At 36.3% G+C, this 26,652-nt stretch overlaps 1 protein-coding gene across 3 annotated transcripts in view; it reads right to left on the minus strand.

Annotated features, from left to right (window-relative positions):
* MYO9A (myosin IXA) overlaps positions 1–26,652 on the minus strand; it is a 307,652-nt gene that overhangs the window by 48,936 nt on the left and 232,064 nt on the right. For all 3 annotated transcript variants that reach the window (XM_025390154.1, XM_025390156.1, XM_025390153.1), the window contains 7 exons: positions 24,066–24,208; positions 20,808–21,031; positions 20,195–20,311; positions 18,549–18,740; positions 15,968–16,015; positions 4,484–4,595; positions 1,745–1,806 (listed from right to left, as the gene is read on the minus strand). In XM_025390154.1, the coding sequence (XP_025245939.1) occupies positions 1,745–1,806; positions 4,484–4,595; positions 15,968–16,015; positions 18,549–18,740; positions 20,195–20,311; positions 20,808–21,031; positions 24,066–24,208 (898 nt within the window). The remainder of the gene's footprint in view (positions 1–1,744; positions 1,807–4,483; positions 4,596–15,967; positions 16,016–18,548; positions 18,741–20,194; positions 20,312–20,807; positions 21,032–24,065; positions 24,209–26,652) is intronic.

A 26,652-nucleotide genomic window follows, 5' to 3' on the forward strand; every position in this document is an offset into this window, starting at 1 on the left:
TTTTTGAGACGGAGTCTGGCTCTGTCACCCAGGCTGGAGTGCAGTGGCCGGATCTCAGCTCACTGCAAGCTCTGCTTCCTGGGTTTACGCCATTCTCCTGCCTCAGCCTCCCGAGTAGCTGGGACTACAGGCGCCGCCACCTCGTCCGGCTAGTTTTTTGTATTATTTTTAGTAGACACGGGGTTTCACCATGTTAGCCAGGATGGTCTCGATCTCGTGACCTCGTGATCCGCCCGTCTCGGCCTCCCAAAGTGCTGGGATTACAGGCTTCAGCCACCGCGCCTGGCCCTAGTCTTATTTCTTTATGTCTGAGATTATATGGAAAAAAGTTACAAAGGCTCTGGATGATGTTATCTTTCTAGAGAGGCTTCACCCTATTCTTTCTGATGGGTGGCTTATTAAAAAAAGGAGCAGATCACCTTAATACACTCAAGGAGTGGCTCAAAGTTAGTTTGTAGTTTTTGTTAAGCTCAGTTTATCAGTAGTTTACCCCCATTCCTAGAGTGCACTTCTTCAGAGGTCTCATTGAGAGTCTACAGTACTGCCTAGGGCCCCTCTCTTCAAAAGGGGATACTGTAACTCTAATTTTTCTCTCCTTAGCATTGAGAGACTGCAGAAAACTTCAGTCTTCTTTTCTGATTAACGTCTTAGACTTTAAGAATTGAAAAAAGAAAATGTCTTGAGTGGAAAACCTCTGAGTTTCAGGTTGCCTTCTGCAGATGACTGGATCATGGTCCCTCAAGTCCTGTCAGTCCCAGATTTCAACTTTTGTCTCTAAAGTCCTATGAGATTGCTAAATGCTCTGCTGGCTTCTCTGAATCTTAAATGTGGCCTTCTGCCCAGAATATTGGTTTCTTGTCCTACAGCAAAAATTGAACAATTTCCACTAGAAGAAAAAGATCTCACAGATCTAGATTCACTACTCTGCATTCTCTTCTCTCTAAAATCTAGTCTCCTAAGGTACAATTTCCCTGGGCAGTTCCCTGATGCTTGCCAACAAACATTTTTAGTATTGGTCTGACACAAGCTACTTCATCTTAGCTGGAAGCAAATGTCTCACTCATATTCTTTGCATTTTAATTCCTGAATCAAATTTCTCTCTGTACTTTACCATGACTGGTCTACTGCAAACAACATGGACACACATTTATATTTCAGATTTACATGCTATTGTAACAACTGTCAGTATGTGATTAATGAACAAGAAAATGTTGTGATCATACATCAATAAAAGCCTGAATTTTTTAAAAAAGATTACTTCCTTGAAACATAAGGTATCAAACAGTATGTGTACAGTATATTTTAGATCTCTGTGTACCCAAGAGATATATGTAAAAACAACAACCATCCATGCTGGTGAATTTTGCTATTCATGTTTAAATTTGTTGATCTTTAATTGTAGCTTACTGCATTAAGGATAATTCCTAGGAAGATTTATGAGTGTTTAAGGAAGTATGAAACCTCAATGCAGTGTTCTTCAAATTGTGGCTTATGAAATTAATTTAGTAACTCACATATAGTAATAGTAAAGTAATTCTATGAAAATCAATTTAGTTTTGTACATATATCACCAAACATGTGAACTGGATCATGGCATGAAACATATTTCTTACTGTGATTTGTGGTCAAAAAGTTTAAAAACCACTTTTCTGTAAAACTACCAAAAAGGCCTTAATTTATTTCCACAAGGCACAAAAGACCAACAGGTCTGTTATCTATTACTGATAAGAAGATAATTTCTTACCTTTTTAGAGCACTTGGCTGTGGTTTTCAGACAGCATTTCTTATGGCAAGCATACTTGCATACTGAAAAATAGGTGAGGAATGCAACAGTTTTAGAAATCGGCACATCAATGATAAGAACTTATCAAGTATACTTTATTTTAGACTTACTATTTTTCTTTAAATGTTAGACTGCTGTAAGTAATATGACATACATACTTTGTACAATGGTATAATTAAAAAGAATTTTAGCCCATTCTATTTGGTATAATGACATTGAAAACATGATCAAAATTTCTAGCCACAGTCAATGAAAAAGCTTTTTGTTCTTTCAAAATTGCTCATCCTGCTCCTATGCTACACAGTACCACTCCCCAATAAATTCCAGCAGGATACTTATATTTGTGGTTTGATTCACAAATTAGTGTTCATGTTCCACCACATATATGCTCTACAACATACTAAAATCTCAGAAATGCCTAGTAAGAATCATTCCTATAGATAAGGAAGGCATTAATGTCAAAGACCCTTCCTGAAATGAAAACAAATTGGGTAGCACAATAAGATATAAGAAAGGTCTTATTTATCATCTCTAAAGGTTCAGAACAGAGCTCTGAAGAACCAGAACATGAAGAATATTCAGTTGTGACTGGGAAGATGGGATAAAGAAAAGGTTCAGAGCTAAAATAATTTAGAGAAGTGGTGATAACCCAGGGTGGCTTGGCAGCTGGTGAACAGGAAGAGGCACATTAAGAGGAGGGTACTGAGAATACAGCTGCTTATTCATTTTGCTATACCAGCTCTGGCTTCTGTGTACCAATACCTGAATATCCTTTCTTCAGCTTGTAAAATATAACTTGTAGGCTTCTGAAGGCCAAGATCAAGTAAGGGAGGCCATGTCACTGTACTGGTGAAATCATCAGGATAACAACAAAGAAAGTTAGCTAAATCTATTAAAAAATCAAATCAGGACAGGCACAGTGGCTCATGCCTATAATCCCAGCACTTTGGGAGGTCGAGGCGGGTGGATCACTTGAGGTCAGGAGTTCCAGACCAGCCTGACCAACATGGTAAAACCCTGTCTCTACTAAAAATACAAAAATTAGCTGGGCGTGGTGGTGGGTGCCTGTAATCCCAGCTACTCGGGAGGCTGAGGCAGGACAAGCACTTAAACCTGGGAGGCGAAGGTTGCAGTGAGCTGAGATTGTGCCACTGCACTCTAGCCTGGGCAACAAAGTTAGACTCCATCTCAAAAAAAAAAAAAAAAAAAAAAAAAAATCAAACCAACCCAACAGTCATAAAAAAGAAAATCATTTAAATTTTTAGCTTTAAGTTACAGAAGAAACTAAACCTACAAGAATCATAGTTACACTAAACAGTCAAATACATTTCAAACTACTTCCTATTTTCAGACTCATTATGATTTTTTAGACTACTGATAATAAAACCAAAGCAAAACTGCTGTTGAACCATGGAATAAGTAAATATATAGTAATAGTGGCAATTTTTCTGTGGCAAACTGCTGTCATACCGGATCTGGTCCTTTCCTGGTATTTGCTTCATTCAATTTCAGCCCACTAGTAAAAGCGAAGCTTCACAGAACTAATAATAGCACCAGAGCAGATGTATAAAATGAGTGGAGGCTAAAGGTCCACTGTGAGCCAGAACCAAGTTGATCTACAAAGAATCTCTACTCACATTTTAGGATTTATATATTTGTATATATATATTTATACGTGAAATAATATATATTATATATTTATATATTTTATATATTTATATTTTTCTATTGTAATCTGCTAAAAGGATTACAGTAGGAAAAGTACCTTTCTGACTATAATCTAAGAATTTATTCATTTATCCATCCATCCATCCATCTATAGGTCTATCTAACCAACAAATATTTATTAAAACTTACTATGTGCCATCATTGTTTTAGGTACTGATGATATATATTTTTTAAAAAAGACAAATCAGTTTCCTGACCTATAGAGCATATATTTTAGAGGCATAGACTGAAAAACAAGAAAACAAATACTTAATGTAATTTTGGGTGGTAATGAGTTCTATGAAGACTATTAAGTCTGAGTAAAAGAATAGAGAATTTTGGGGGGTGGGGAGCGGGCGCAGTGGCTCACACCTGTAATCCCAGCACTTTAGGAGGACAAGGCGGGTGGATCACCTGAGGTCAGGAGTTCGAGACCAGCCTGGCCAACATGGCAAAACCCTGTCTCCACTAAAAACACAAAAATTAGCTAGGCGTGGTGGTATGTGCCTGTAATCCCAGCTACTTGGGAGGCTGAGGCAGGGAGAATCGCTTGAACCCGGGAAGCAGAGGTTGCAGTGAGCTGAGATTATGCCACTGCACTCCAGCCTGGGCGATGGAGCAACATCACCTCAAAAAAAAAGAATAGAGAATTTGGGGACAGGGTAGCATTTAAACTGGGGGTAGAAAAGAGAGCTCTCTGAGAAGGTGAGATTTGAGTGTAGGCATGAAGTAATTGAAATATGAAGTCATACTAAAATCTGGGAGAAGACCATTTTAGACAGAGTGAATTACATGTACAAGGCTCTCAGTGACCAAATAACATCAAAATGTCTGGTTTAGATACAAAGAATAGGTGAAGAGAGTATAGCAAGAGATGAGGCTAAAAATTTAGGTAGTGTAAATAACTCCTTTATGCTAAAGGAGAATAAGACAACTCAAGGAAATAGAAATGTCAGTGGTTAAAAATATTCCTCAAAGATCTCTCATACTTACATTTGCAAACAGAGGCTCGGTCCATTATCCATATCAAAGAAGAACAGTATTCACAGTATGTAGGGATGCTATATTGGGTGGCTTTAAAGATGTGACCATTGTGTTCTTCCACCTGAATGAGAAAATTTAGCTACTTATATTAAAGCCAAAACAGTAAATGCTGCCCTAACATGGTGGGAAATCCTTCAATCTCTTGTTAAGTCTTCACTAGGCACTAATTCTAGAGGGACAAGTATGATCTTTTGAGAAATAACATAAAAATAAAATATATTTTTCCTGCTTTCCAAAAGCTAACAATCTAGATAAACATGACCAAATTATATGAAAAACAGAAAACAACACAACAGACATGTAACAGCTATCTTGTATGACTCTAATGTTACATTAAAAGCAGCAGTTCTCAAAGTATGTTTTCTTTTTTTGACTTTTTTGTTTTTTTCATTTTTTTTTTTGAGACTTAGTCTTGCTATGTTGCCCAGGCTGGAGTGCAATGGTGCTATCAGCTCACTGCAGCCTCCGCCTCCTGGGTTCAGGCAATTCTCCTGCTTTTGCCTCCTAAATAGCTGGGATTATAGGCACCTGCCACTGTGTCTGGATAGTTTATATAAACACTGGATTTTTTTATTAGTGACAGTGTTTCACCATGTTGGCCAGGCTGGTCTTGAACTCCTGATCTCAAGTTATCCGACTGCCTCAGACTCCCAAAGTGCTGGGATTATCGGCATGAACCACTGCTCCCAGCTAAAATATATATATTTTTTGTAATCTCAGGAAATTTTTACAGTTGAAAATTACTGATGACCTCAGAGAGCTTTTGTTTACATGAGTTACATCTGTTGATATTTACTATGCTAGCAATTAAAGCTGAAAAGAATTTAAAGTATATATACATTAATTTATTTTAAATTAACAATAAAGGTATTACACATGAACATAGCATTTTAATTAAAAACAACTATATCTTTAAAGTAAAAAAAAAAAAATTAGTGGCAAAAGGGGTATTGTTTTACATTTCTGTAAATTTCTTTAATGTCTGAATTAATAAAAGACACCTGGATTCTCACATCTACTTCTGCACTCAATCTGTTGCAATATGCAGTTCAGTTTGCAATATGCAGTTCAGTTTGAAATATACGAAGAAAATCTAGCTTAATACAGATATGAAAGTGGAAAATGAAGGAATATATTTTTAATTAAAATTTTTTTATTTGTATAAATGTATGTGGTACAAATGTAATTTTGTTACATGCATAGGTTGCATAGTGGTGAAGTCAGGGCTTTTAGGGTATCAACCACTCAAATAACGTGTATTGTACCCATTAAGTAATCTCTCATCAGCCATCCCCTTCCCAACCCCCCTCACTCTTCTGAGTCAGTGGAGTAATATTTTAACAGTCCTTTCAGATAGTAATACGGCACCAAAACTTTACAAATGGTAACTTAAAAGTTAAGTAAAAAACCATAACCAATGAACCCTTCATGTCCTATGACAGTAAAATCTATTGTTTTGGACTTAATTAAAATTTAAAACTTCAACCTTCAAAGACATCATCAAGAAAAAAAGATAAACCACAGACTCAGAGAAAACATTTGCAAATCATATATCTGATAAATGACTTCTACTCAGAATATATAAAGAAATGTTACAACCCAATAATAAGGCAATCTAACTCAAAAATGGGCAAAATACTGAATAGATGATTCATCAAAGAAGCAGTTCAAATGGCCAATGGGCACATGAAAAGATGTTCAACATCATTAGTTATCAAAGAAATGCAAACTAAAACCACAATGAGATGCTACTTCATACCTACCAGAATGGCTATAACAAAAAAGGTAGATAATAGCAAATGTTGGTAAGAATGTAGACAGACTACAACCCTCAGGTACTGCAGGTGGGATTGTAAAGTGGTTCAGTCACTTGGAAAACAGCATGGAAGTTTCTGAAAACTGGAAGCATAGAGTTGCCATTTGACCCAGAAATTCCACTCTCAGGTTTATACACAAGATAACTGAAAATGTACATCCACAAAAAAACCTGTACGCAACTGTTCATAGTGGCATTACTCACGGTAGCCAAAAATACAAAGCAACTCAAATGTCTACCAACTGATAAAAAAGATAAATAAAACATGACATATCCATGCAATGGAATTCTATTTAGCATTAAAGAAGACTTAACTACGATAAACACAATGATACAGATGAACTTCAAAAACATTATGCTAAAAAGCCACATGCAAAAACCACAGTGTATGATTCTATTTACATGAAATATCCAGAAAAGGCAAGACTATAGAAACAGAGAGTAGTAGTGCCTGAGGCTAGTAAAGAGCAGTGATTGTAAACTGGCATGAAAATCCTTTTGGGATTTTTCTAAAATTGGATTGAGATGACGGGAAAACTGTGAATTTACTGAAATCACTGAATTGTACACACAAAAAGGGATAAATCTGTGTTAAGTAAATTTACCTCAAGAAAGCTGGTTTACAATACCAACTGGTCTATTTTGTATTTGGACATTTTACCTATACATGATTTTATAGTGGTACGTGTTGATCATTTGGAATATACTGATTCACTAAATTAAACTTCCAAATGTTGACACATTTCATTATACACTAGTAGAAAGTCATAGTCCTTAACTTTATCACTGACCTCATTAGAAAACTTGGCAGACACAAGTTTTCAAAAATTTGAATTTTTGCTTGAATTCACAAGTTTCATCACTGGTAATAAGTATCGTCAGCTGTTTTCCTTGAAGTGACAGGATAACTGCTCATGCCAAAATCTTAATGAATAGTTTAAGTAAAAATAATGTTCTATGAAAAAAGTGGCTAGAAACATGTTGCCACAAAAACTTGTTCATGAATTCTCATGGAAGCATTATTCAAACAAAAAGCAGAAACAACTGAAATATCCTTCAATTAATAAACAGATATATAAAATGTTATATATGCATACAACAGAATGTTTAGCCTTACAAAGGAATGATGTACTGACACATGTTACAACACGGATGAACCTTGAAAACATTATGCTAAGTGAGAGAAGGCAGACACAAAAGGCCATATATATGACTTTTTAAGTCAATATGAAATGTTCAGAATAGGCAAATCCATAGGGACAGAAAGTAGCTGGTGGTTGTGAGGGGCTAGGAGGAAGAGAGAAGAGGGATTGAGTGAGTGTTCAGAAAGTACAGTTTCTTTTTGGGATAATGTTCTCAAACTATAAAGTGGTAATGATTGCTTAACATAGTGAATATACTAAAACCCACTAAATTGTACACTTTACATAGTCAAAATGGCTAAATGGTTAAATTTTCTTATATGAATTTATCTCAATTTTAAAAAATGCTACTAGATCAGCCTGCAATCTAATTGTACAAGTAATTTCTTGAGACAACCATCATATTGTGGTTTTGCATCTTTCCCATTTCATTACACAGAATATTAAAGAGATGTGAATTCAAGAATCAAAATGTAATGCAATTAACATTTTTATTATTTCACCTTCTTAAGTAAAGCTTCTCTATTTTTCTTAAACTATGAGTGTGTGACTGTAAAAAATTATAACGCCCATTAACAAAGTTTGCAGGCACTGCCTTGATTCATGTTGACGGCAGTTTTACCCATGTTTGCTTTTGTGTCAACTCAATGAAAAAGGAAAATGATGTTTTATTATTATGAAAACAGTTGTGATACCATAAAATCCCTAAAAGTCTACCAGAAACTACTGTAGACTGCACTTTGAAACACTGGATCATATATAAACTAGACGTAGTCTCGAGTTTATATAGACGATATATGTTTATTAATGATCTAGTACAAAAGGATATACAGGATACTGTTAACTATAGTGATTATCCGAGCTGAGATAAAACATTCAACAGTAAGTGTAACATGACTGGGCGTGGTGGTGTGTGCCTGTAGTCTGAGCTACTAGGGAGGGTAAGGTGGGAGGATCACTTGAGCTCAGGAGTTTGAGGTTGGTCTGGGCAACACAGTGAGACCCCATCTCTTAAATAAATAAATGTATGTATGTAACATGAAGATTTTTTTTTAAACCTATATATGAAACACTTTAAAACCCTCTTGAAGGACACAAAAATAGACTTAATCAGAGGAAAATATTCAAAATAATGAAGATGTCAGTTCTCTCTACATTAATTTATAAATATAAGGTAGTAGAAATAGAAGTACTAATAGATCTTTTTTCTGCTCAAACTAGACAATCAAATAGTTGGAATGGCTCACGACTATTTGGATCAACTAACGAAACAGGATAAAAAAGATCCAAGCAGGCCAGGCGCAGTGGCTCACTTGGGAGGTCGAGGTGGGTGGATCACAAGGTCAGGAATTTGAGACTAGCCTGACCAACATGGTGAAACTCTGTCTCTACTAAAAATACAAAAATTAGCCGGGCGTGGTGGCACACACACCTGTGGTCTCAGCTACTCAGGAGGCTGAGGCAGGAGAATCGCTTGAACCCGGGAGGCGGAAGTCGTGGTGAGCTGAGATCGCACCACTGCACTCCAGCCTTGGTGACAGAGCGAGATTCTGTATCAAAAAAAAAAAAAAAAAAAAAAAAAATCCAAGCATAATGGGAAATTTAGAATATAAAAAAGGTGACATCTCAAAGTTGATGAGTAAAGATGAACTTTAAAATAAATGATGTTGCCGTGCGCGGTGGCTCAAGCACTTTGGGAGGCTGAGACGGGCGGATCACGAGGTCAGGCGATCGAGACCATCCTGGCTAACACGGTGAAACCCCGTCTCTACAAAAAAATACAAAAAAACTAGCCGGTGAGGTGGCGGGCACCTGTAGTCCCAGCTACTGGGGAGGCTGAGGCAGGAGAATGGCGTAAATCCGGGAGGCGGAGCTCGCAGTGAGCTGAGATCCGGCCACTGCACTCCAGCCTGGGCGACAGCGAGACTCCATCTCAAAAAAATAAAAAATAAAAAATAAAAATAAAATAAATGATGTTGGTAGCCACTGATAAGAGGCAAAATTAGATTCATATCTTACACTGTACCCCAGGACAATTCCATAAAGACTGGAATTTAAAAGTAAAAAATGTGACCACTAAAAGAAAATACTGAGAATTCCTTTATAACCCTGTAGTGATGAAAGTCTTAACTATGACTCAAAATTCAGAAGCTATGAAAAAAAAAAAGATTCATAAGTTTAATTTCTTAAAAATCTTCCACATGGCAAAAAAATATAATAAGCCAAGTGAAAAGACTGACAAACCAGGAAAACATACTTTGAACTTATATTACGAAGGGTAATCTCTCTAATGCACAGAGCTGCTACAAATTGAGATGGAAAAGACCAAAACCAAAAGGAAAATGGGTAATGAACAAAAACATACAGACTGCAGTTAAAAAAAAAAAAAAAAGTAAATGGTACTTAAGCATAAGAAAAGATACTCAATCTCACTGATAGTATGAGAGAAGCAAATAAAAACTGTGTAGAGATACAAACTACAAAATGAGACTACCTCTATCAGAGAAATGAAGCAATATTTATGAAAATAAATGCATTCACCCTATGACCCAGTAATTTCAATTCTAGGAGTCCATCACAAACACATACACACATGGTTATTCATTGTGTCACTCTTTGTAATGGCAGAAGACTAGAAGCAGCCTAATAGTACAGTAAGGAATGGTAGCCAGTTGTGAAATAGATTTCTGTGTATAGCTATTGTATTAGTTTTCTACTGCTGCTGCCACAAATTACCATAAATTCAGTGGCTTAAAATAACACCTATCATTTGTTATCTCACAGTTCAGTAAGCTAGAAGTCTGACACTTCTCAGAGTCAGAGACTTTTAGTCTCACCAAGCTAAAATCAGATATCGACAAGGGTGTGTGCCCTTCTGGATGCTCTGCAGAACAATCTGCTTCCAATCTCATTCAGGTTGTTGGTAGAATTCAGTTCCATGTGGTTGTTGGACTGAGGTCCTATTTCCTTGCTATTAGCTGGTAGTTTTTCTCAGCGTCTAGAGGCCACTCACATTCCCTTGCTCAACACCCTCCTTTCTCCATCTTCATAGACAGCAAAAGAGGATTGAGTCCTTCTCATGCTCGTATTTCTCTGACTTCTTCTACCTATGTCTCCCACATCGTCTTCTACCTCATCTCTCTGACTGACTCTTCTGCCTTCTTCTTCAGCTTTTAAGGGCCTATGTGGTTACATTGGGCTCATCTGCATAATCCAAAATAAACTGTTATGTTAAAGTGAGTTAATTAGCAATCTTAATTCTATTTGCGAAGTCCCTTCGCAGCAGTACCCAGATTATGTGTGAATGAATAACCAGGTGACAAGAACCTTGGAGGGAACATCTTTAGAATTCTGTCTACCATAGATAGAGAAGGGTCTTCTGAATACATTGTTCAACGATAAAAGCAAGGCACAAAAGAATACTATGCTGTTATTATATAACATGCTATGTTTTATGTGAGAAAGTTTATACTGGAGAAAGAAACGCTAGAAAGTTAAATAACAAACAAAAATTTACCACTAGAAGACAAAGGTTGTGGGTTGGAGTTAGACTTCTCAGTATATATAATTTTAAAAAAGTTTGAATGGTAAAAATATATCTATTAGAAAAAACACTGTAAAAATAAATTATATCAGTGCAGGCTAAGGAATTCTTCTTTTATTCAATAGTTTTACTCTCATTTAGTTTGATGCTCTATCACAAATTTGTCCAGTGGGACTTCCTTTGAGCTAAATAAATAAAAAGGGAATGCTTGTCTTTAGAGCAAAAATTCAACTAATAAATGTAGAATGAATGATGGAATTTTAAAAAATCACTATTGAGCAACCATCACAGCAATTGATTCGGTCAAGAATCATCAAGGAATAACAACACTAATAAGAGTTTGAGGAATAAAAGGATATTTATTTACATGGTCTGAAGTATATCCCCAGAAGGTAATAATTATAAGGGAAAATAGTAACTTTGCTGAGTTTTGTGAAATATCCTTGCAGATATCAACCACAATAGGACAAAGAGATATCATATATCTCCTGATATCACACAATGAAAAATCATGGCATTTCTTCTGTGGTGTTTCATGCCAAAAATGTGTAACCTGAATCTAATCATGAGGAAATATAAGACAAACTCAAATGGAAAAACATGTTATAAAATAACTGACCTATGTTCTTCAACAATGCCAATGTCATGGAAACTAAAAAGGCTAAGGAACTGTTCTTGATTAAAAGAGATTAAAAAGGCATAACAAGTATAACAAATTTCTTGTTATAAAGGAATGATACTGGGGCAAATGGTGGAATCTAAATAAATCTGGGTTAAGGGATACAGTTTATTTGTACTTCTCTTGCAACTTTTCTGTAATGCTGCAATTATATTTTGTCAAACAAAAAGAAGGGGAGAGGAGGGAAGGGAAGGAAGGTAAAACCAAAATGAAACAAAAAGAACTGATCCAGGACAGTGAGACGATTATGGCTGCTAGAACAAGTTGGTAGAGAGTAGTGAAAAATAAGGCTGGACAGCAGTGTAGCGGGGACCATGAAAGCCTTTCAAGTCATTCAACATTTACTCATTCAACTAAACATTTATAAATGCTTACTATGTGTCAGGAACTGGCATGAACTAGTTGTTGTGGAAAAGAATGCTAACTGCCTACTAACATCCATTCTTTCTTTCTTCCTTAAATACAGATTTCCCAAGCCCTATCTGGGCACGTGATAATCTATCTAAACTTTACTTCTCAGCTTCTTTTGCATCTATAAATGGCTGCATAAGTAGCTCTGAATAATGAAATGTGAACATAGGTGATGAGTGACACTTTCAAGTGATGCCTAACATTATGGGCTCTCTTGTCCTTTTTACTGTCCTGCAAGCTAAGATGGTTATCAAAAAATTGAGACCTGGAGCAGTGATTTTGAAAGTATGTATTACTTTCACAGTGAAAGTGGTAAAAAAAAAAAAAAAAAAAGGTGGTAAAAGTTCCAAAGCACAGTGGAAGCACAAAGAAAGGAGCAATTAAATGGTTCCATAGGAAAAAAGGTTTCATAGAGGAGGGAATGCTTGAGATGAACACAAAGAACTGAGCAAACACATTAAAAAAAAAATGATATATTTAGGGAATAGTAATTGTTTCTATTTAAGCTGGAATATGCAAAATATTTAAGCTGGAAAATATGCAAAAATAGCTTTTAAGACTTTTTAGAGTCATGTGTATATAGGGGCATACATGTACATATATATTTGATAAAATAAAAGTAATTTAAGAGATTTGGTACTGATATAAGAATAAACACATTAATGAATAAAAAGAGAGACTAAAAAATTAAATCCAAATACATTAAGATGTGAGTATACAGTTGTCTCTCAGAAGCTGTGGGGAATTAGTTCCAGCAACCCCCTGCAGATACCAAACTGCAGATGCTGAAGTCCCTTATATAAAATGGCACAGTATTTGCATATTATTTAGACATATCTGCACATCCTTCCATATACTTTATATCTAGATTACTTACAATGCCTAATACAATGCCTATACATCATTTCATTTCTATGGATTCACTCAATGGACAGCAAATTCAAGTTTGCTTTTTGGAACTTTGTGGAATTTCTTTTTCTAAGTATTTTGGATTCATTGTTGGTTGAACCCATGGATGTGCTGGACCAACTGTACTATAAAAATGGTATTTCAAACCAGTGAAAAAGAAATATATCATTAAACAGTGGGCAGACAACTGATATACTATTATACTATTAAAGAAAAAAAGCATGATCCCTTGGTGCCTTGGTCCATAACTCGATCTTGAGACTAAAATAAATTCAAGAATGATTAAATATTTTTGTAGGAAAAAAATGAAATAATAAACAAACTAGGCCAGGTGTGGTGGCTCATGCCTGTAATCCCAGCACTATGGGAGGCTGGGGCACGAGAATCACGTGAGCCCAGGAATTTGAGACCAGACTGGGCAACATGGTGAGACCCTATCTCTACAAAAAATGAAAAAACATTTAGCTAGGCATGATAGATGTGTGTGTGGTCCCAGCCACCCAGGAGGCTAAGATGGGAGGACTGCTTGAGCCCAAGAGGTTGAAGCTGCAGTGATATGTCATCACACTGCTGCACTTCAGGTTGGGCAACAGAGCGAGACCTAGTCTTAAAAAAAGAAAGAAAGAAAGAAAGAAAATGTACTGGAAAAAAGGTATAAATTGACAGGTATGGTGGCTCACACCACCCAGTACTTTGGGAGGTTGAGGTAGGTGGACTGCTTGAGCCCAGGAGTTTGAGACCAGCCTGGGCACCATGGTGAAACCCCATCTCTACAAAAAAATACAATAAAGTTAGCTAGGCATGGTGGTGCACTACTCGGGACACTGAGGTGGGAGGGTCACTTGAGCCTGGCTAGGTTGTGAGGCTGCAGTAAGCCGTCATCGTACCACTGCACTCCAGCTTAGGTAACAAGAGTGAGATCCTGTCTCAAAAAGAAGAAAGAAACAAGAAAGGAATGGAAAAAAGTAAAAAAAAAAAAAAAAAAAAAAAAAGTAAATAATTTATCTAAGGACAAAAAACCCCAGTAGCATAAAAAATTTAAAGAAATTAAAATGAGTAATAAATAAATCTACTATAAACAAAGTAACAACATAATTCCACTCAGAATATCCTGAAAACAGAGGAGGAATATATGTGTAATATGTATGTGTATAAAATATATATAATCATTTATATATAAATGATTTATATATAAATGATTTTATAGGGACACTGTATTTCTGGAATACCACCAAAAAACTGGTAACAGTATCTCTGGGAAGAAGGGCTAGGGAAGAGGTCTACTTTATAATGTATATAATTTTAAATTATGTTTATGTGACTTTCTCAACTGAAAAAACTTTAGTTCGAAATTTTAAAAAATTATGCTGATAAAACAGAACTAGACCAAGAATGTCATTAATCCTGATTGACACCATCGCCTGTATCAAACCATACTGGCACAAGAAGATTGGCAGTCATTTTTTTTCTTAAGAAATTAAGTAAATAATCAACTAACTTAAAAAAAACCAAGGGGGGAAGGAAAAAAAAATACCTCAACTCATGGTTCATCCATCCTAGTTTCATAATATGGCCTTATTCTATGTTATCTCAAATATTCCCAGATAATAACATCTTCTCTCACAGATACTCCTCTAATTATAAATCACACAAACATTACTTTCCTCTACTAAACTCTAACATTAAAGTTGTTTTCATTAAAATTTTCATTAAAAATTATTCTGTAGGCAGAAGAGAGGACTTGAAATGTTCCCAACACACAGAAATGATGCTCAAGGTGATATGTTCCCCAAATACCCTGACTTGATCATTATACATTTTATTCATGTAACAAATACTCACATGTACCCCTAAAATATGTAAAATATGTCAATTTAAAAATTACTTCATTCTGAATGGATATAATATAAACCCCTGACCAAAAGGAACACAAAGCAAAATAAGTATTTTTCCTATCTCTGTATCCAATCTGTCTAGTTCCTCTTCATAGAAATAATCACTGCTATCAGTATACTCCCAGATATTTTATATGTGTGTATATGTCTGTGTGTGACTGCAGATACTAAAATTTTTAAAAACATATGCAAATAGCAGCTTTCTATACAGTGTTTAGCTCTTGTACTTTTTTTTTTCTTTTTTTTTTTTTTTTTTTTTTTTTTGAGACAGAGTCTCGCGCTGTGTCGCCCAGGCTGGAGTGCAGTGGCGCGATCTCGGCTCGCTGCAAGCTCCGCCTCCCAGGTTCAGGCCATTCTCCTGCCTCAGCCTCCGAGTAGCTGGGACTACAGGCGCCCGCCACCACGCCCGGCTAGTTTTTTGTATTTTTAGTAGAGACGGGGTTTCACCATGTTAGCCAGGATGGTCTCGATCTCCTGACCTCGTGATCCGCCCGCCTCGGCCTCCCAAAGTGCTGGGATTACAGGCGTGAGCCACCGCGCCCGGCCTTCTCTTTCTTTTTTTGAGACAGAGTCTCACTCTGTCACCCAGGCTGGAGTGCAGTGGCACAATCTCGGCTCACTGCAACCTCTGCCTCCCGGGTTCAAGTGATTCTCCTGTCTCAGCCTCCCGAGTAGCTGGGATTACAGGCACCCACTACCACACCTGGCTAATTTTTTTTTGTATTTTTAGTAGAGACAGGGTTTCACCATGTTGGCCAGGCTGGTCTCGAACTCCTGACCTCAGGTGATTCACCTGCCTCAGCCTCCCAAAGTGCTGGGATTACAAGCTTGAGCTACCGCGCCTGGCCAGCTATCATTGATAACAAGTCCAGTCACATCTAATCATTCTAAATTTTTGTAAAGGTATAAATATGATTATTGCCTAGGTACCTGATAAACTTATTTCATAAATATATCCACATAAATATTGTATGATATAACTCAGACAACTGATCTGAAAATTACTTTTTTAATTTAAAAAACAGATTATAACTTACCAAATCCGTTTCTTTTTTCCTTCTTTTCTTTCTTTCTGTTTTTGGCACCTGACAGGGGGACAGGAGAAATACAGAAATTGTGATAACAAAGACTAACATACTTTCTTACTTCATTGCAAATGTTGAGGTACTTGCTCAACAGGTAACACAATAGTTATTTCTTTATTCTCCAAGAGGTACTGTGCAGTGCTAATAAGCAAATGTGAGAAAAAATTTAAAATCTGATAAAACATAATTGCCAATAACAGCAACAGAACGGAAGGACACTTTAGAGATTATTCTTTTTTAAACCTCAGTTCTGCCCAGAAGCCACCACCATATTAATTTAAATGATTATTTTATTTTATAAAGTATTTTATTATTTAATCATTAATTAATTGATCATTAATTGATTTTTTTTTTTGAGACGGAGTCTTGCTCTGTCGCCCAGCTTGGAGTGCAATGGTGCAGTCTAGGCTCTCTGCTTCCCAGATTCAGGTGATTCTCCTGCCTCAGCCTCCCGAGTAGCTGGGATTACAGGCACACACTACCACACCTGGCTATTTTTATATTTTTTGTAGAGACGGGGTTTCACCATGTTGGCCCGGCTGGTCTCAAACCCCTGACCTCGTGATCCACCTGCTTGGCCTCCCAAAGTGCTGGGATTACAAGCTTGAGCCACCACGCCCAGCTGATTTTTTTCTTTTTGTTTTTTTTTTTTTTGAGACGGAGTCTCGCTCTGTTGCCCAGGCTGGAGGGCAGTGGTGCAATCTTGGCTCACCACAACCTCTGCCTCCCGAGTTCAAGCAATTCTCCTGCCTCAGTCTCCCGAGTAGCTGGGACTACAGGTGCGCACCACCACACCTGGCTAATTTTTATATTTTTAGTAGAGATAGGGTTTCACTATGTTGGCCAGTCTGATCTTGAACTCCTGACCTTGTGATCCCCCCGCCTCAGCCTCCCAAAATGCTGGGATTACAGGCGTGAGCCACTGCACTCAGCCGATTGTTTTAAAGATTTTACTTCCCATATTTTAGCTCTAGAAAACTACCATGGAGCTAAATATATATACAAAAAGGTAACCTTTGGGACATGGAAAAACTCTTTTACATATGACATTTCCTGATAACCATAGTACAGAACAATCTTTTTTTTTTTTTTTTTTTCTGAGACAGAGTCTCGCCTTGTCACCCAGGCTGAAGTCCAGTGACACGATCGTGGCTCACTGCAACCTCCACCTCCTGGGTTCAAGCGACTCTTCTGCCTCAGCCTCCCGAGTAGCCGGAACCACAGGTGTCTGCCACCACGCTTGGCTAATTTTTGTAGTTTTCAGTAGAGACGGGGTTTTACCATGTTGGCCAGGCTGATCTTGAACTCCCGACCTCGTGATCCACCCATCTAGGCCTCCCAAAGCGCTGGGATTACAGGCGTGAGCCACTGTGCCCAGCCAGTACAGAACAATCTAAACCCAACCTTTTAACTTAAAAACAAAGGCAGTACAAGCCTAGTAAGACTCTTCTTCAGTATAAAATAAATACCTTAACCTAGATCTGGAACTGAAGAACTTTCCAGAACTTTTTTATATCTGACAACTTCAAAAATGGGATTGAAGAGGTTTTGGAAATCTAAATACATATAAGGTAGAATAACTAAAAATAAAATGGAATATAATATAAAATATTGATGGTATTCTTGATGTGAACAGGTATCTAATTATTTCATCTGGGGTACTGAAAAGAAACACATTGATAACTTTGTCTAAGCCTGATGTCTCTTCTGTAATATGGATTTTATAAAAATTATTTAATAAGGCTGAAGCAAGAATTAAATAAAATATACAACACCGAGTACAATTCTCATGCTATAATAGGCACTCAAAATTAAAAGGTTATTATTATTATATAGACTTCCCAAAACACATATTTTCCTAAAACTTAATTCAAGAATAAATATAATTTGTAGGTTTTTATAAAGAGGCCACTGGGTAATACAATGAATCACATCTTTAACTATAATTTTTCAAAAGTAAATTCAGATACTGATCTTTTTTTTTTTTTTTTTTTTGAGACAGAGTCTCGCTTTGCCACCCAGGGTGGAGTGCAGTGGCGTGACCTTGGCTAACTACAACCTCTGCCTCCTGGGTTCAAGAGATTATCCTGCTTCAGCCTCCTGAGTAGCTGAAATTACAGGCACCTGCCATCATGCCCAGCTAATTTTTGTGTATTTACTAGAGACGGGTTTTTGCCATGTTGGCCAGGCTGGTCTCGAGCTCCTAACTTCAAGTTATCTGCCCACCAACGCCTCCCAAAGTGCTAGGATTACAGGCACGAGCCAGCGCCCCACCCCGATCCCTATTAAAGCTAAGAGTATAATCTTGAGGGCAGAACACTATATTTTAACTCAGTGAACAATGTATTGATTGCAGATGGTTTAGAAAATATGGTCTGATAAATTGTAAGACAGAATTAAGTTTGGAGGATCTAAAGTGGCGCTAAGCTGACATGTTCCCTGTAATGTTTTTCTCAAATACAAGAGGTCCCAAATGCTCTTAAAAAGAATTCATAATTAAATCCTTTTAGTGATCAAAATATATCACATTTACCTTTGTAGCTGTGTAATCTGAAGTCTTGAATTCATTCATATATTCATCTAAAAACACTTTAAAAGTGTTGACCCAAACTCTCACTGGAGATTCACCCAGTGAATCCCGCTGCTCCAGCCTCATTGTCTTTTCCAGAATCTGTTCAAATAGTGCATAGAGGTCTTTATACCGTATGCTTTTCCCATCATCCATCTATAAGCAATAAGAAAAGAAACGTATGGTTTTATAAAGAAACTCTTTAAATATAGAGGAACGGTTACACTTGTAATGGGGTAGTATTTAGAATAAAGATGAGGATCCTGATACAATTTCTAATGAGCATGCCCATGAGATCCTGTGGCATTTGTAAACTCCCATTCTAGTATGGGATGAATGCAGAATAAAACATGTTAAATTTTAGTAAAAAACCGAACTATAATAATTTGAGGAAGTCTCGAGAATTTCTCTTCTAAATGTGACTTTTAAATTTTATGTAGCTATAAAGCTTATTTGCATCCCTCTTAATTACTTACCTCCCCAGAAATGAACCTTGTTTAGATGGTTCTACTCTAAAATTGAAAGAATGAATACTTGAATTGTTGCCTAAGGATATATTAAGTAACCAATTTATTTTTCCAAAGAAGAGTGACATGCCCAGAGTAACATCATATTATTTGCAAGAAACTGAAATAGAATTTCTTTTATTTAAATAAGATCCGGAATTTTTTTTTTTTTTTTTTTTTTTTGAGACAGAGTCTTGCTCTGTCACCCAGGTTGGAGTCCAGTGGCATGATCTTGGCTCACTGTAACCTCCACCTCAAGCCATTGAATAGATTCAATCCATTCTCCTGCCTCAGCCTCCCCAGTAGCTGGGATTACAGGTGTACACCACCATACCCAGCTAATTTTTGTATTTTCAGTAGAGACGGGGTTTCACCATATTGCCCAGGCTGGTCTCAAACTCCTGACCTCATGATCCACCCGCCTCAGACACCCAAAGTGCTGGGATTACAGGCTTGAGCCACTGTGCCCAGCCAAGTAGAGTATAAATTTAGAAGTTTTCCTGATTTTTCTCTTCACAGTGAATATATTGAACAATGAAAAGCCAATAAAATATGAATTATTTTACAGAATATGATAATTCGTAAACACGAATGCTTCTCTAGACCAAAGCATTAATTGCACACACCAAAAATAAATGTTCTAAAACATGACCAATATCATGTGAAAGTATAAGGTAAATATCAAAGTGATATAAACTGATAAGTAGAAATCAGTGACCATAAACTAACTGCCCTAATTCCATTAAAAGAAAACATATAATGCATTCCTCACACAGGAAAATTAGACATTATAGCCTAGCAATACAGCTAAAAGGATTATGAAAAGTCACAGGGAAAAACAGAATCATACCCAGGACATCTGAAGTCAGTACCTTAAAAGACGGAAAAAAAACAGCTGTAAGGTGGGAAAAAGCTACTCAAGGAAATTCAAGTAAGCTTTTAATCTGAAACCATTCAGTACATTTTTCCTTGTCTATCCCTAAAACAAAAACAAGGAACTGGAGAAATCTCTTGTGAATCATGGCTTTTGTATTATCTTCTACAGCACTGTCAAATTTTTCATATGCTGAACTACTAAATATCTCCTAACATAGTCCAACTCACCGCCAATGCAGATGAATAAAAGCTGAAGATATTCTGCCGAAATTCCTTCAGGGCTTTTTTAAATACAACATCCACTAGTGTATCCTTCTTGCTGTCTTCATTATCTAGGTCATTCATCTGGGAACCACAAAACCAGTTTTGGTACACAATCAACTAATTGAAAAGAAGTAAATACAACAGTAGCCATGTATTGTCTCTTCCACAATGACTGTCCTCAAAGTGCAAGTCACAGGCTATTATAGGACTCAGGTAAAAGTATGACTAGATAGTCAAACTATAATTACTACTCCATGATTTCTAAGGTCCCTTCTAACATTGTATGATTCTATAGTTCTGTTACAAGAAAACTCTCACGTGCAACAAGTTGCACCTTCCCATATGAACTGGGACAATTTTAGTAAAATTAAAGTCACTACTAAAGCCTACAACCTTAAATCCTGTCTACCCAGTCTGACTAATGCATATCCTATTATTTGCACCTTTCTGGTAAAGAACAGACCATCTAAAGCATGGAAGCCTATGCAATTTTGATATCTAGAGGATATATCCTGATATACACAAGTATTTCATAGACAGAGCTGCTAAGGGGCCTAACTTGGCAAATAAAGTGTACCTTTTTCAGAAGAAATTCATCCATGCTTTTTAAATCACTGACACTTGCTATGATCTGGACAGAGTCATTTTGCCAATGCATAGAATCCAAAGCCACGTTGCTAATCTTCACACTTCGCTTGCGCTTAGCCTTTGGAGAAGGTTCTTTGTTCTCTTTGAACTCCTTCCGGCAACTGCCAGACAGTTCTGGGCTCAAAGGAGGTGTTGGGTGATATTGAGCTAATTCTACAATTCAAGATGGAAGACCCGAAAGGACACATTTAGTAAATATATTGATAATCTTCACATCCTTCTTTTTAAGGTTCCTTTAGTAAGTCACTGAAGGAAACATGCAAATATATGAAAACAAAGTAACATTAATGTTTGAAGTCAGGCAGCTACGCAATAAATCCAGATGGCACATTTGTACAGAAAATGTATTTAAAAATTACCATTTTTCGAAGGGAAATGATATCCTATCTCCCAAGAAGCTGAGGTCTGATATTAAAAACCTGGATAGAAATGCTTTGCAGGACACCAAGTTAGATCCCAAAGACCTCAGTCCCAAAGAAAAGAAGAGAATATACAACCATACTAGCATATTAAATACTCACTGTTAACAAAGTCATAGCTTTGCTACACGTTTGAAACAACAGGTGTAGCTATATACAAGTCCAACAAACTAGTGGAGTTTGATAATTATTATTATTTCTTTACTACAGTCTAAAGTCCTGAATACTTCTGTGATAACATTTGGTGATTGCTGGCAACCTGTGAGGGAGTCAAGTAACTCAACTGGCTTACTTCTGCTTGGGTCTCTTCAGCATTTAGGATTTTCTTAAACATCCCCCACATAACTGTCAATTTATTTTCTCTATAATTTTTCTCTGCAAATGTTTACAACAGAGAAATTAGATTCCATGTAGCCCATTACAATTTAGAACTAGACCAGATTTGCCAAAGTCCTATCTGGAGCTTGATGAGAATGTTGGCCTCCTCTCATTTCACATGCTTGTCTTCCCAACGTGTATGCTCTTTACCTTCTGTCCAATGGTATATCCTGATTCCATCTAAACTAACTTTGACCAATAAAGGAAAAAAGTAGCCTCCTACATGCTAAATACCACCTCAGGCAGGAATTGAGACAAACCCAATCTCAACTATGACATGAGAGTCAAGAATATAAAGATATAGGATATAACTATATTCAAACATATATCAACTGATTTTAATTCTGTTATACAGCTTAGATATATTAAGTATCTAATTATTTTATTTAGCAAAGTCAGTATCTTTCTTATTAATAAAATAAACATTTATTAAAGAAATTATCCATAATCCCATATTAGCATTAAAAACAAGGGCTACCTTAATACATTTTTTCCAAATACAAATAAAAAGCTATAATCCTAACTTTTATACATGTGTCATTATGAAGCAAACACACAACAAAGTTTGCTTGTAATATGAATTTTCAATTAGACTTTATACTTCTTTCTCAAGAATGAGCAGCAAAGAATATATAATTGTGGGAAATAAAAAACTTCGAATGATGACTGTCAACCAGATGAAATTGATCACCTTAGTCACTCAATAGCAGGGAATTCCCAGTTTCCCAAACCTGTAGTATTCATTTAACTTGTTATTGGTTTTATCCACATCCATTTGTCAACTGGTAGAAGCAAAGCCGTAAGATACAAAAACAGGGGTCTAACTACCTTTCCACCATTTTTTCCTCTGGCATAGAGAGCTCAAGCCCATCCATCCCTCTGGGAAGCTTGATGATTTTTCCTCCTTGTTTCCTCTATTTTATCCCAGATATGGGAAGATTTTGGTTTCTTATTTTAACTGGGTCTGTTCTATCCTGCCTTAGACTTTCTTCCGAGGACGTCTTTCTATTTTAGTCAATGCTGGTATTTCACCCACATTACCATATACCCACCTTGGATGTATATCCCTGTTGAAGATAGTTGGTATCTTTACATAGTAGCTAACAACTCTCAAGCATACCTGAGAAAAGGCTTGAGAAGAAGGGGTAATCTTCTAACATTAGGATAACATGGAGAATAAGTAATTTTCCCATTTAGAAAGGTCAGTTTTCTGAAAGATGAACTAACTGTTGAGTACTTCTCAAATGTGTTATGCTGCATGCCCAGAAAGTTAAAATAAGAGCTATGGGACTGGGCATGGTGGCTGATGGCTGTAATCCCAGCACTCTGAGAGGCTGAGGTGGGAGGACAGATTGAGCCCAGAAGTTAGAGATTACAGTGAGCTATGATCACACCACTCCAGCCTAAGCAACACAGTGAGACCTTGTCTCTAAAATTGAAAAATAAGAACTATTATAAAGTGCCAGGCATCTGCTAGATACTGAAATATAGCAAGTACTTAATATACAACACAGTAGTTAAGACTGTGGACTCTGGAGCAGGACTGCCTGGATTCAACTCTTAGCTCTTCCAGTTACCATCTGTACATTCATAAATAACTTTTCTTTTTTATTTATTTATTTGAGACAGGGTCTCACTCTGTCTCCCAGGCTGAAGTGCAGTGGTGTGGTCACAGCTCACTGTAGCCTCAACTTCCCAGACTCAAGTGATCCTCCTACCTCAGCCTCCCAAGTAGCTGGGACTACAGGCACACGCCTCCATGCCTGGCTAAATTTTATATTTTTTGTAGAGATGGGGTTTCACTATGTGCTCAGGCTGGTGTTGAATTCCTGGACTCATGTGATCTGCCCACCTCAGTCTCCCAAAGTGCTGGGATTACAGGTGTGAACCATTGTGCCTGGCCTAATAAAAAAACTTCCTGTGCCTGAGTTTTCTCATCCATAAATTGGGAATAATAAGTATACCAACTCTCAAAAAACTGTTGTGAGGAGCAACTGACTTAATAACCATAACATGCTTACTACAGTGCCTTGCATGCAATAAGCACTCAAATATTAGCTGCTATTAGCTATAACCAGTAATACATAGGTTAAATGAATGAATAATGGCTACATTTTTACAGTTTAGAAAACTAAGACTAACCTATGATACACAGTCATTTTTGAGGTGGTTGCTGCTTCATTGTTTTGTGACACATTTTTTGGGAACTTCTATTGTAGGAAAAATGTAACTTTATTTTTTAGTTAAGGAAGGATTTAACAATGCTGGTCCTATCTCATTAGAACATCCAGCCAACAGAATTGACATTATGAATACTACAGGAATAGCAAACTTTCGGAAAGAGTGAACAGAAATTATGAACATAAGCTCCACTCTTTTGTCACTTTTACCATCTGGAAACTGATGAGCTGGAATCACATCTGCGCCTGTGAAGACTGGCGAAACCTCTGACTGGGTAGTAGGCTTCACTCTAGTCGTCTTCTTCTCCCCTTGTTTCCCTTTGGCCCAGAATCTCATCTTAGCTCTCTGAGGTCTGTTTAAAGAAATAAAGGTAAAAATGGAAATTAGAATATCTCAGTGGTAATATTTGTATATATCACTTTAAGCTTTACAAACCTTCTATGTATATTAGCTCATTTAAGCTTCACATTTAAATTAAGTATATTTATCTTTACTTTTGCATTTAAACTTCACCTGGAAAATGAAAAATTATTTAACTTCTCTGGGTTTTGTTATTTCTATATTCAGATGAGGAAACATCTTGAATATAGAAATAATAAAACCCAGAGAAGTTAAATAATTTTTCTAAAATAAAACAGCCACAGAGCAGTGGAGCTAGAATTCTAACTCAAGTTTTCTAATTCCCAAACTGGTTTCTTTTCATTCTTGTCCCCCATCCAGCTTGGATTCAGTATATACACAATTTAACAACAAAGAAAATATTTTTTAAAGAAATCACTAATAATCCTACCACTCTAAAAAACATTAGTTTACCTTTTTTTGTCATTTCCTTCCAGTCTTCGTCCATAAGTATGGCAAGTTTTACATCACTGTTATGATGCACACAGAATTTTAAATCTTTCCACTCACCAGTACATAATAAAAGCTTTAATGTCACTATTTTATATTCATGAGTTATTAGTATTATTAATAACAGTCACTTATTTGAACTTGTATCATGCTCCAGGCACAGTGCTTACAAAATTTAATTATAATATCAATTTTTCTTTTATCTTTTTTCTTAAAGACCAGGTGATAGTAACAACTTTGCTTTTAACAAACTAGTATAAATATGACACAGATGAAAAACTGGAGACTTAAATATTAGGTAACTTTCCGAAAGTTTCACAGTGAGTGAAAAATTCAGAACCACATCTATTATATTGTATTGCCTCTTCTTAGTGCTTATATACGCTTTCATAATATACATCAAAGAAGTACCTTGCAATAACAATGGCATGTAGTTACTGACCTCATAGTTGGAGGTTTATTTGTATATTCATTTATTTATTTGTCTGTTCATTCAATTAAAAATTTTTGAGTATGTACTAGGTGACAAGCACTATGCTTTACATATGATATTTCTAATTTTCACAACTACTGTGATAAACAGGTATTATTATCCTTACTTTACACATGAGCAAACTAAGGCTTAGAGGTCCGATGGAGATGGAAGTTAAAATCAAGTCTATCTAGTTTTGAAGCCCATGCTCTTTCTTTCTTCCTTCTTCTTTTCCTTTTTTTATTTTTTTTTAAAAAGCTTATTACTAAACTCATACATTTATACATTAAAAAGAGAAATTGTTCTACATGACTTACTAAAAACAACAGTATCTCTCCGCCATGCTCACCCCATTTTCTGCTCCCTAGAGGCAACACTTTGGAATTGCTTTAACTAATTCTTCTGATATTTAACGTGCTTCTGTAACTATCATACTCATGGCCACAGATAATGATTAGGCATGTTCCACCATTCCAGTCCTAACCCCACCACAAACATGTGCTCCCGAAAGAATTATACTGTAATTTTAGTTAGATCAATATTCAGTATTTACTTTTAATAATACTCAGTATTTATTTTTATTATGTAAATAATATTCAGTTAAGGGATGTAATTCCCTAAACGATCTACTTTATTCTAGAGGATTTTTAAAATTTGCTCATGAAAACTGATTTTTCATTTGCTCATTTTCTATATACAATTCACCTCCACGTGTTTCCCCATTTCTATCAACTCTCAATACATTCAAATATATTAGGTACTTTCTCAGTTTCATCTTATTGAAAAAAATCTCTCCCAGAGCCTTCTAACTTGCTCCAATTTGGAGTGGTTTCCCTCATTGCTTGCTGTGCAGTTGTTATTTGAAAAAGCTACTTTCATCATAACAGAGATTCCTTTTGTCTCTTTTGTTTCATAACATGTCTTTTGGTATGGGTCTGTTTTCATTCATTACGTTGGGCACTCAGTGGCATCTTCGAATCTGGAAAATCATGTCCTTCAGTTCCGTAAAATTTGGCCGAATTATTTTATTAATAATTTATCCTCCATTTTCTTGGTTCTATCTTTCCAAAGTTCCTACCATTGGGTCACTGGATCTCCTGAATGGAGCTTCTAATATTCCCATCTCTTCCATTTCTTCATTTTTTGCTCAACGTTCTGAGACATGTCCTCAACTTTCCTTCTGATTCTTGAGTTGCTCATTTATGTTATATTTTTAATTTTCAAAAGCTCTTTTTATTATGAACGTTTCTCTTTCACGCACCATTTGGTTTCATGAATACAATTGTATTTGTTATGCAGAAGGTCTGTTGATAGTTATAGTTGTCTATCTTGAAGTGTTCTATTCCCTGCATAGTTGATTTCTTCCAAGTTGTATTTTATCTGTTAGTTTTGGTTTCAATATAAGGTATTTCCTCAAATGTATGGTGATCAGTGGTATGTGATTAATATTTAAAGTAGGGTTAAAAAAAAAAAAA

The sequence above is a fragment of the Theropithecus gelada genome, chromosome 7a, assembly GCF_003255815.1.
Source record: "Theropithecus gelada isolate Dixy chromosome 7a, Tgel_1.0, whole genome shotgun sequence".
NCBI lineage: Eukaryota > Metazoa > Chordata > Mammalia > Primates > Cercopithecidae > Theropithecus > Theropithecus gelada.